Consider the following 12,363-nt stretch of genomic DNA (forward strand, 5'->3'; position numbering starts at 1 on the left):
GGCATTTGCAATTAAATATGAAGCAAATGCCAAGAAGCATTATACCACCTCAGGTGTGTAGGACTACCCTCCAGTCATCTTACTGTCTTTGCATGTCAGCTTCAATGCTCTGAGTTTTCTTTCCTTGTCACAGGGGTACTGTGAGAAATGGAACTAATGTTTTAAAAGCATGAAGGAAAGGGTTTAGTTCTGAAATTGTTTCAATATTTTCCTTATTTATAATATTGTATAATTTATTTATGTTTTTGAAATGTTTGTGTATAATCACTTCAAGTAGGTAAATGCAAAATAAATTATTACTGAAGCTGAGAACCGACTTAACACTTGTGAAAGAGATACTTTCTGCTATTAGTTAAATTCATCCAATCTGTTTTTCGTATATATATCAAACTAAAAAAGGAACTAAGTAGAAGTTTCAAAAGTTTTCCATATGCTTCAAATAAACATTAATTAATTTATTTATTTATTTTCTCATCATGGAGAGCAATGGAAAGACCATTTAAAAGAATCACACCAAGATCTCTTGTGGCACAGTGGATTGTCACTGATGTGGCTTGGGTCTCTGCTGTGGCACAGGTTCAGTGTGGGTTCAGTCCCTGGCCTGGGGAACTTCTGCACGCCACAGATACAGCCAAAAAAAAAAAAAGACATCAAGATACTTGGGTTTTATAATATATATTTTTTCAATAAGTGAAGATTTAAAAAAAATTTCCTTCAGATATTTTCTTAATTCGTCCATTTTAGTCATCCAATTGACAAAGCAAAGCAACCCCACGTTTGATCCAGTGTTGAGTAGGTTGGTCTGTTTTTAACAACATTGCAATGACAAAGTTAGTAGAATGTCCTGTGGTCGAAAGAGTTCCTTTACGTTCACTTGTCTTGTAAAGGGGACAGACATAAGCATTTGACTTCACAATCTGAGCCTTTTTAGCTTGGAAAAAAAAAAAAAAAGAGAGAGAGAGAGATCATTTGGTAAAGGAAAAACAGCCACTGGTACTAAAAGAACAACTATTTACCTTGTAATAAAGTAAATTACTAAATCTAGATCACGATTATGATATTTGAACATTTTAAAGTTGTTGTTTTTAGTTTTTACAGTTGGCATATAATTATGGTTGTGAAATAAGACAAATGATTTCATAAGGTGCATGATTCTAGAGAAAAGGAATTGATTTTAAAGACCTGATTGCTAAGCAGGTATGAAAACACTCAAGAGGACCTGGGAGAGAAAGAGAAGGCAGGGAATAAGGAATAAAATATAGCCTAGGTTATGGGGAGACACAAAAAGATTAATACAGCTGCTTAGAGCTCTAATACAAGAAACTCATAAATTAGAAGATGAAGTTACTGTTTTCAGCAGGTTATTACTAAGAAAAATACACCAACTCTTACCTACTCACAGAAAGAATCTATACACAATCCTTAAAAAGCCAGATGTGAGATACTAGAAATCTTTCTAAAGTGAGGCCACATTTATCATAGTTATAAATGAATTGCTTTAAAAATAAAAATATTTAATGGGTTAAGTGGTGATTGGATGACTTTTAAGTGTTTTCATTTATAGTTATTTGAGAACACAAAAATGGAGAAGAAAAAAAACTAAAGAATTAACATCAATTTTCCAGATTTGGTAGGAAAATGATGATTGCAGGAGGAGGGAAGATGTAAGTAGGTTTTCCAAGGGGGACAAAATTGCTTCCACACCAAGTGGCTTGCAACATCTCTACCTTGGGGTTCATGGCTGGCTCGTAGGCCTAGGAGTTTCTTATAGCCAGAAAACTCTAGTCACTAGCCAGAGACTGTGTCAAGCCTATTTGTGTCTCTGAGAGGTGTACAAAGGCACTTCAGAATCAAAATATTGATGGGAAACTCTAGACTCTGAAAAAGTAGAAGTGTGGGGGAGGAGCAAATAAAATGTTATGTCCTATGGGATAAGGGCAAAAAGGCAAAATGATATTCTTAAAATAATATAAATGCAACACAGAAAGGAGGAACAGTACATTTCCAGTGTAAACATTGTCACTATTTACTATAATTGAACAAAAATCCTAATAGATTTGAGCAGACTTATCTGGGGAAGCAGTTAAAAATATCTATCATTATCCTCCCTAAAACTCTACAAAATTATGTTAGAAATGTATGTACTTGGTTTTATCCATATGATTGGCATCAGGTCAAAGAGAAGTTTGGGGTGTTGTTCGGCAAGCAATCCGCTGTGAAGAGAAATTGACAAATATTTATTAGAAATAAAATGAAATTTGCATCATAGAAATTGATACTTAGATATTGGTTTTTAATATAAAGAGGAAAAGAGCCACGCAGGGGGAAAAAAAAAAGTAAAAACAAAACAAAATCACGGAAGAGGCAAGGAAGAACTGAGAGACACAGAAAAAAATTATGGAAAGGAACTCCAATTCCTGCCATTTTTAAAGTACTATCCATGAGGCAGACACTATGCTGTTACATTTGACCTTCATAATGATCTTGTTCCCATTTTTTTTTTTTTTTTTTTTTTTGCTTTTTAGGGCCATAAAAAAAAAATGAACATTTGGACATTCCCAGGCTAGGGGCTGAAGCAGAGCTACAGCTTCCAGCCTATACGACAGCCACGGCAACACGGGATCTGAGCTGCATCTGTGACCTATACCACAGTTCACAGCAATACCAGATCCTTGACGCACTGAGCGAGGCCAGGGATAGAACCTGCATCCTCATGGATACTAGTTGGATTTGTTTCCATTGAGCCATGATGGGAATTTCCTAGTCTTGTCCCCATTCTTATTCCTATTTCACAGATGAAGAATGTAGGCTTTAAGAGGTTGCATGCTGTTCTCACAGTAACACAGCTCTTAAGTGCCAGTGTCAGGTTTCAGACATAGATCTATCTAAAATAAATGTCGTTTATTTTCCCTTTGCTACATTGTTTGCTTGTTTGCTTGTGAGAAGAAGGGGAAAAGGAATGAAAAGATGAATACACATAAGAAAAGTAAGTTAAGGGAAATGTCAGTAGAATGATAAAAATGAAGACAGAAATAATCAAGTGAACTATGTGCCGCTAAGTCTCCTTATATTCTTGTCTCTGAATCATCTTCTTGCTCCTTCTTAAGCCATTTTCCCTGCCTTGGCCTTTAGCCCTCCCTTGAGAGCAAAGTCTAACCCTGACTCTGGAAATAGAAATTAATGCTTAGTAACAGATTGTTAAAGAGCAGGGCTCTAAGGAAAATAATCTTTCCCTTTTTCTCTTACCTTTATATATCTTAAACAGGAATAGCATTGCTTATTTTCTAGGCTGGAGATTCAGTATTTATTTTAAATATTTCTCTACTATGTTATCAAAATACAAGAAAAAGTTTGCCACTCCTCAGTAGAAGTAAGAACTTTACTATAAACATAAACTGTTTAAAATTGAGGCGCTGCTACATATCAGAAAATGGGAGGTAACTGTTACAAAACACAAAAAGGACTTTTCTACTAGTAAGACCACTGAAATATTAACTAAAAATTGTACAGGGAGTTCCCATCATGGCTCGGCAGTAATAAACCCGACTAGAATCCAGGAGGATGAGGGTTTGATTCCTGGCCTCACTCAGTGGGTTGAGGATCTGGCATTGCAGTGAGCTGTGAGTATATCACAGACGTGGCTTGGGTCCCACATTGCTGTGGCTGTGGCATAGGCTGGCAGCTGTAGCTTGGATTCAACCCCTAGCCCGGGAACTTCCATATTCTGCAAGTGTACCCCTACCCCCCAAAAAAGACAAAAAACATTGTTCTGAACCTAAAATTACTCACTGATTGGCCCAGCCTGAGTAATAATTTATCGCAAGAATTCTGATAACATTTATTACTTGTCTTATTCTCTAGAAGTAGCCTCTTGGTTGGAGGATGGGTGAGGGGAAGAAAGGCAGAAGACAGCTTATTTCACCTATGACTTTGCTACAACTGAAGTGGTCTTTGCAGCTGAAACTACTGACCTTATTCTGTCCCAGCGTGCTCCATCAAGATATAATCCGTGGATATAAACGCCATCTTCTGGTGCTTTCTCAGATGTATCAGAAGGAATAACCTGAAGGTAGAAGCATGCACTAGTAATGATTTCCTCCCTAGACAACTTGTCTCATAAAGAAAAGATTGGCTAAATCTTCAGATTCAGGGAAACTCCTCTATATAACAGCTTCTTAAACTAAGCTTTTTCAGTAAAATGTAAATGTGAAAAAGTATAATTTAGTACTTTTTGAAATTTTATCTGGCTTTACTGTACCTCATATTAATTTTTGCTAAAACAGGAGTTCCCATTGTGGCTCAGTGATTAACGAATCCGACTAGGAACCATGAGGTTGTGGGTTCGATCCCTGGCCTCACTCAGTGGGTTAAGGATCCGATGTTGCCGTGAGCTGTGGTGTAGGTCGCAGACATGGCTCGGATCCCACGTTGCTATAGCTCTAGCATAGGCCAGCAGCTATAGCTCTAATTAGACCCCTAGCCTGGGAACCTCCACATGCTACAGGAATGGCCCTAGAAAAGGCAAAAAGACCAAACCCCCCCAAAAATATATTTTTTTTTTGCTAAAACAGAAAAGCAGCATTAGATTATTTGAGTTGAATACCGATATATAAAAAATTCTCTTAGATTTCTCTAGTGGCGCAGTAAGTTAAGGATCCAGCCTTGTCACTGCAAAGGCTTGAGTGTCGCTGCTGTGATGCGGATTTGATCCCTGGCCTGGGAACTTCCACATGCTGTGGGCACAGTCTCACTTCCCAAAAAAGAAGACTTGAAAGTACTCTCATAGAGACAGTAAGACAAATGTATACTTTCTTTTTTTTTTTTTTTTTTTTTGCTATTTCTTGGGCCGCTCCCGCGGCATATGGAGGTTCCCAGGCTAGGGGTCCAATCGGAGCTGTAGCCGCCAGCCTACGCCAGAGCCACAGCAACGCGGGATCCGAGCCGTGTCTGCAACCTACACCATAGCTCACCGCAACGCCGGATCGTTAACCCACTGAGCAAGGGCAGGGACCCAACCCGCAACCTCATGGTTCCTAGTCGGATTCGTTAACCACTGCGCCACCACGGGAACTCCTGTATACTTTCTTCATGAAACACAAAGAATGGAAAGAAGTTGAACTGTTTGCAATGGGCTATTAAATATGAATTCTCCATATGCTCCTTGCTTAAATACATGCTTTTGATGTAATGATAAACTATGGAGTTTAAGGAGTTACTGTACCTCAAATTCATATCCTAGTACATCAATAGGGATGGTATATTTTCTGGCATAATTCTGCATAGCTCCAGTTAAAAAGGCTTGGGTGAAAAAGAAACCTGAGAGCCAAAACACACAAGGTTTTCCTGAATTATACCAGTCCTATAAAGGAAAAACAAAATTCATTATGTTCGTTTTTCAACTTATACAACAATCACCCTGACATACAATTCCTGATTCTGGCTTTTGTGTATATTGCCCACACCTTCTGTCACAAGACTCTCTTTCCTGACACCAAACACACAGCCTATCTTGGCTCTCCTACCTTTTATCCCTTCTAGTTACTCTTCTTGGAAAATTCAAACTAATTTTAACATTAACCTGAGTAAAACAAAATTTTAATGATTCCAATTTTTGCAAAAAGGCAAATGTAAATTATTTGTTGATTTATTATTTAGTTTAATCCCACTCAAAAGCAAACATCTTTTGACACTTTATGCATTATCTAACTATAGCCAACTATGTGTTGGTTCCAGTTCTTTCATCCTCTTACATTCCTCTTCTCCATGCCCATTACCAATTCCAGTTTAGATATTCATAGTCTTTCTATATCATGTGTACCTCTTGTTTCTTCTCCCTCTCTGATCAGTATATCTATAACAATGCGGCCAGAGTATACCTCACCATGCAGGGTTTGGATTAGAATTAGCATCTTGAATATTTCTTCAGTATTCTACACCAAATTATTTTTTTAAATGATTTTTATTTTTTCCATTATAGTTGGTTTACAGTGTACCCCACCAAATTAAAGTCTAAAATATCTTAGTCTCCTATTCAAAGTACTTCACAATCTGGCCCCACATTGTATTTCTAGAGCTATCCCTTTTAATTCCCCTTTAAGCAGCTTACATTTTAATCAGAATGTACTATTTGCTGGTCTCTTTTCAGCAGTGAGTGAACATCTGTTGTTTTTTCTGCTTATCTTAAAGTGGTACTACTCTTAATTTCCTCTGGAGAATGAACCCTTTCAATCTAAATACTTCCGGCAGTGGAACTCTACTATCTGGGGTGGGCATATGATATATACCTAGGTGATCATACCTCCAGTCATAGTGACTGATTCAGGAATGGACATGACCCAATCCAAGTAGAGACTCTTAGTGGGCTTTTGGAGAAAAGACTCACTCTAAATTCTTTGAAGTTGTGTGGATCTGAGGCCAGAGGTGCTGTTGCTGTCCTGCTACCATCAGGCAAGAACCTGAGATTGGAATTAACCCACAGAGTCTGGAGCCAAGAGATAAAGTACAAGAAGCCACAATCAGGTAGCCACACTTGCACTCCAGATCAGATGCTACCTGGAGCCACTTTACTCCCTGGATGTTTCAGTTACATGAGGGAATGAACTTTACTTTTTGAGTATGTCAAATTTTTTAAACAGAATCAGTTCTAAATGTCATAATGCCTTTCAACCCACAGCTGTCTCTGAGTCCTCTTCCTTTATTTGCAGTGTCCAAAACCATTAATCCTTTTGACCAGTTCAAATGCTACCTCATCAAAAAAACTCTGCTTTCCCAAGTTAAAAGAACTCTCTCCCTTCTTTGAATTCCCAGAGTATTTTACATGTCAGTCTTTTATGACACATCCCTTATACTGAATTTGTTTTTTCTTAGATACATGGGTGATCTTCTTAAAGGCTAATGGCAACTTGAAGGCAACTTGGCAATCTTGTCCAACAATAAATGTACTTTAGACAAGGTGGGTCTCAATTCATATTTGAACGAACAGATGAGTCAATGTAATGAACTTTGAGCGAGCAGCACATTATAGAAAGAAGCTGGAGTTCCCCTTGTGGTGCAGTGGTTAACGAATCCGACTAGGAACCATGAGGTTGCGGGTTCGGTCCCTGCCCTTTCTCAGTGGGTTAACAATCTGGCGTTGCCATGAGCTGTGGTGTAGGTCGCAGACATGGCTCGGATCCTGAGTTGCTGTGGCTCTGGCGTAGGCCGGTGGCTACAGCTCCAATTGGACCCCTAGCCTGGGAACCTCCATATGCCGCGAGAGCGGCCTAAGAAATGGCAAAAAGACAAAAACAAAACAAAACAAAACAAAAAACAAACAAAAAAAAAATGAAAGAAGCTGGCTTTGCTTTCTGGAAGGAAGAGAACAAACCACTCCTGGGGATGTTGCAACGAGTTATCCCATCACGACGAGGTAGAGAAAGAGATGGAGGCTGACAAGGGCACAAGACAGACAGAATTAGCACCTTGCACAAGAAAGCTGTAAGAACCAAGAAGGCAAGTGTACAGAACATTCCCTTGCTAACGTAGGGCTTCATTTATCCAAGAATGTCATGAGTGTCTGTCACAATCTCTGAATCAGCTACCATTTACTGAGTGCTTAGTGCACACCAGGCACTAAGTGATTTACATGCATCACCTCATTTAATTCACAAAATAACACAGTAGGTAAGGTATTATTCCTCCCATTTTACAGATGAGGAAACTGGGGTGTAGAAGGATGAGTGCCTTGCTTGCCGTTATACAGACACTAAGTGTCAGATCCCGGATTTAATTTGAAATTCCAGACTCTGTGTAAGGAGCTTTGGAGGAAAAAAGGCACAGGAAGGAGGCAGGGACAATAAGTAGGTTTAATGGTGAGAGAGAAACGAGAAAAGGAGAAAAAACTCTAGATGACTCATTTGTTTAATTTGTTGACTTTAAAAACCATTAGGAGGTGAAATCAAGAGACCAGGAAAGAGGGAGTTCCTATTGTGGCTAAGCAGAAACAAACCCCACTAGTATCCACAAGGCTTCGGGTTTGATCCCTGGCCTCACTCAGTGGGTTAAGTATCCAGCACTGCTGTGAGCTGTGGTGTAGGTTGCATTTGTGACTCAGATCCCATGTTGCTGTGGCTGTGGTGTAGGCCAGCTGCTGCAGCTCCAATTCAGCCCCTAGCCTAGGAACTTCCATATTCCACAGGTGCAGCCCTAAAGAAAGGAAGAAAGGAAAAAAAAAAAAAAAAAAAAAGCCCAGGAGAAAAATGGTGGGAGAAATGCACAGCTTCTGTAAGGGTAAGAAGATAATGGGTAATATCCATTCAGAAGATTTGTGGTGAAGGATGATAAACATACCCCAAAATGAGTATGACCTTCCTTACCCATAGAATGATTCCAAGGGGAAATCCAAATTTCAGAAAGTACAGAGTTTGATGTGAACTTTATATTAACAGTGATGATAAAAAGAATTTGTCCTGGATATTATTCCAGCTGGCACCATGCCAGGACCCCTCTAGGAGACCAAGCTAAAGACTCTTCAAGGCCCTTCAGGAACTACACAGTATACAGGAAATATAAGCAGTTCCAATTAAAGTTTCAGAAAAGTTTGGGAAATTAAAAAAAAAAAAGCAAGACTGGGGCAAGGGGAGGAGGGAATTAAATATATGTCAGATGTTTTGATAAGGGATAGAAAGAGGTTGGTACAATATCAGGAATGAGTCAAATTAATGTCATAGAATCACCCAGGTGCACATACTCTCACCTATAAATCAGCAAAGATTAAAAAAGGATACAAATTATTGAGAAAGAGGCACTCACATTTACTATTAATGGGGCTACAATTGACAAAGTTTTGTACCAGGCGATTAGGTAATGCATATAATAAGCCATAAAAGTATCAAAAGGGAATAAATTAAAAATTAAAAGAATAAGGAATCATTGACCAAGATGGATTTTCTAGGAATATAAGGATGGTTTTACACTTGGAAATCTAGTTATATAATTCAATGCAATAATAAGCTAGAAAAGAAAAAAAATCATTATTAGCAGTAAGTGTTGAAAAAGCATTCTGAAAAAAAAACAATTTCTGATTTTACCAAAAAATTCATCTTTGACAAATCATGGATTATTATTTTTCAAGATTAAAATGTCTGTTTTATGGATGAGGAAACTGAGTCTAGTAAATGGCAACTGTTCTTGAGTCTAAACACGTAAAACTCCTTTTATATACTGTTTCTTTTGCTAAGTGTATAATTTACATAAAAAGCTCCTATAAATTAATTTTTAAAAAATAGTCCAGGAGGGAGTTCCTCTTGTGGTGCAGCAGAAACGAATCTGCTAGTATCCATGAGGATGTGGGTTTGATTCCTGGCCTAGCTCAGTGGGTTAAGGATCTGGCGTTGCTGTGAGCTGTGGCGTAGGTTGCAGACATGACTCAAACCCCACATTGCTGTGGCTGTGGTGTAGGTCAGCAGCTATGGCTCTGATTCAACCCCTAGCCTGGGAACTTTTGTGGCTCAGTGGAAACAAACCTGACTAGTATCCATGAGGATGTGGGTTTGATCCCTGGCCCTGCTTAGCGGGTTAAGGATCTGGTGTTGCTGTGAGCTGTGGTATAAGTCACAGACAGGCTCAGATCTTGTGTTGCTGTGGCTGTGGTGTAGGCTTGCAGCTGCAGCTCTGATTTGACCCCTAGCCTGGGAACTGCCATATGCCACAGGTGTGGCCACAAAAAAATTTTCCAAAGATGGAGTTCTCTTGTGGAGCAATGGGTTGGGGATCTGGCATTATCACTGCAGTGGCTTGGGTTGCTGCTGTAGCATGGCTTTGATCCCTGAGATCTGGGAACTTCTGCATGCCTCAGGTGCAGCAAAAAAAAAAAAAAAAAAAAAAAAAAAATTGTATGAAGAAAAATTGGCCTAGGAGATGGATAGGCAATTCAAATCAAATAGAAAATTTAAAATACATAGAGACAAATGAAAATGAAAACACAACAATCTAAAACCTACTGTGAGTAGTAAAAGAAGTTTTAAGAGCAACAGGATTTACCTCATGAAACAAGAAAAATTTCAAATAAATAACCTAACCTTATATCTATAGCAATTAGAGAAAGAAGAACAAACAAAACCCAAAGTTAGTAGAAGGAAAGAAATCATAAAGAACAGAGCAGAAATAAATTAAACAGAGAAAATAAACCAACAAAAAAGATCAATGAAACTAAAAGTTGGTTCTTTGAAAAGATCAACAAAGTTGATGAACCTTTAGCCAGATTCATCAAGAAAAAAAGGGAGAGGGCCCAAATCAACAGAATCGGAAATGAAAAAGGAGAAGCTACAAATGATACCACAGAGATACAAAGGATCATAAGAGATTACTATGAACAACTATATGCCAATAAAGTGGACAACCTAGAAAAAAAATGGATAATATCTTAGAAAGGTACAATATCCCAAGACTGAATCAGAAAGAAATACAAAGTATGAATAGGCCAATTACCAGTAATGAAATTGAATCAGCAATTTAAAAACTTACAATAGGAGATGAGACCAGAGGCTGTACTTGGGATTTGACAAGATGACCGGGTTGCCCTGCAGGATTATCAAGAAAACCTAGCATTTGCTGGCAGACCCAGTTCCCGGCATTAAAGAAGAACCAGATGAGAGCCACGCCCTTTACAGTTCCTGACATTAAAGAATAACCAGATGAGAGCAACGCCCTTTACTTTCATTTGGTCATAGCTGCCCTCCAGGACTCCCCCTTTGAGGGAGGGACTTTTAAACTTGAACTATTCCTTCCAGAAGAATATCCAGTGGCAGCCCCTGAAGTACATTTCATGACCAAAATTTATCATCCTGATGTAGACAAGTTGGAAAGAATATGTTTAGATATTTTGGAAGATAAGTGGTCCCCAGCAATGCAGATCTTCACAGTTCTGCTATCAACCTAGACTTTGTTAAATGCTCCCAATCCAGATGATCCATTAGCAAATGAGGTAGCACAGCAGCAGAAGGCCAAGAAAGCCCAAGCCAAAGAAACAGCTAGAGCGTAGACTAGACTACATGCAATAAATAATATTTAACTCGATTGATCATTCAAGTGTTCATTACTTCTCCTGTTCTGCCAAGACTTCTTCCTTTTTTGTTTGCATTTAATGGACAGTCTTAGAAACATTACAGAATAAAAGCCCAGACAGCTTCAGTCCTTTGGTGATTAAATGCACATTAGCAAATCCATGTCTTGTCCTGCAAAGTATGAGCAGAAGCTAGAAGTAGCATCTGGATTGTTATTAAATGTTTAAAAGCAGTGGTCCCTCTCTGCTTTTATTACTTTCTCCTATCATGGTTTAAGTATAAAGCACCGTGAAGGAAGGCAGTTGTCAGTGTTAGCTGCAGGGGTGTGGGCATTTTTCTTTATTTTTTTTGGGGGGGGAGGTAGTTTTTTTAATTTTATGGGTTCCTTTCGCCCTTTTTATGGTAACCTAATTGCATTGGCTAAAAGCAGCTAAACAGTTCTTTAAAATATGCTCTCTAGCCAAGTCGAATTTTATTTAGACACTGTAGATGGACAAGCTTGATTGTCTCAACCAAAATGAGAACATTAAACAAACATCACAGCCCTCATTTATTAATTTTGCTCATTGATTTTGCTCATTAATTGTGATTTTGCTGTCAAGTATAGAGTCTTCCCTTCAAGAAAAAGCGTGTGACCATTTTGTATGGGTTGTTTGGAAACATATAAATCTTATGTTTGAGTAAAATATTTTTTGTTATTCTAAAAAATAAATAAAAATAAATAAAAACTCACAACAAACAAAAGTCCAAGACGGTTTTATGCGGGAATTGTGCCAAACACTTAGAGGAGAGTTAGCATCCTTATGAAACTATTCCAAAAAAACCACAGAGGAAAGAACACTTCCAAACTCATTCTATGAGACCAGTATCACCCTGATACCAAAGAAACCACAAAAAGAGAAAATTACAGGCCAATATCAATGATAAACATAGATGTAAAAATCCTCAACTAGCAAACTGACTCCAATAATACATTAAGGGATGATATACCATGATCAACTGGGATTTATCCCAGGTTGCAAGGATTTTTCAATATTCACAAATCAATCAATGTGATACACCACATTAACAAACTGAAGAATAAAAACCATGTGACCATCTCAATAGATACAGAAAAGGCTTTTAATAAAATTCAGTATCCACTTATGATAAAAACTCTCCAGAAAGTGAGCGTAGAGGGAACATACATCAACATAATAAAGGCTACATGTGACAAAGCCAGAGATAGCATCATAATCAGTGGTGAAAAACTGAAAGCATTTCCTCTAAGATTAGGAACATGATAAGGACGCTTACCCTCACCACTTTTTTTTTTTCTTTT

At 38.2% G+C, this 12,363-nt stretch overlaps 1 protein-coding gene and 1 pseudogene across 1 annotated transcript in view; one reads left to right on the plus strand and one right to left on the minus strand.

Moving 5' to 3' along the window:
- Positions 447-12,363, minus strand: part of DNAH12 (dynein axonemal heavy chain 12) — a 247,107-nt gene continuing 235,190 nt past the window's right edge. The window contains exons 72-75 of the mRNA XM_021069807.1: positions 5,222-5,359; positions 3,972-4,063; positions 2,146-2,213; positions 447-931 (exon numbers count right to left, since the gene is read on the minus strand). Of these exons, the coding sequence (XP_020925466.1) occupies positions 741-931; positions 2,146-2,213; positions 3,972-4,063; positions 5,222-5,359 (489 nt within the window). The 3' untranslated portion in view covers positions 447-740. The remainder of the gene's footprint in view (positions 932-2,145; positions 2,214-3,971; positions 4,064-5,221; positions 5,360-12,363) is intronic.
- On the plus strand, positions 10,471-11,050 carry LOC100512988 (annotated as a pseudogene).

This window comes from Sus scrofa, chromosome 13 (genome assembly GCF_000003025.6).
Source record: "Sus scrofa isolate TJ Tabasco breed Duroc chromosome 13, Sscrofa11.1, whole genome shotgun sequence".
NCBI lineage: Eukaryota > Metazoa > Chordata > Mammalia > Artiodactyla > Suidae > Sus > Sus scrofa.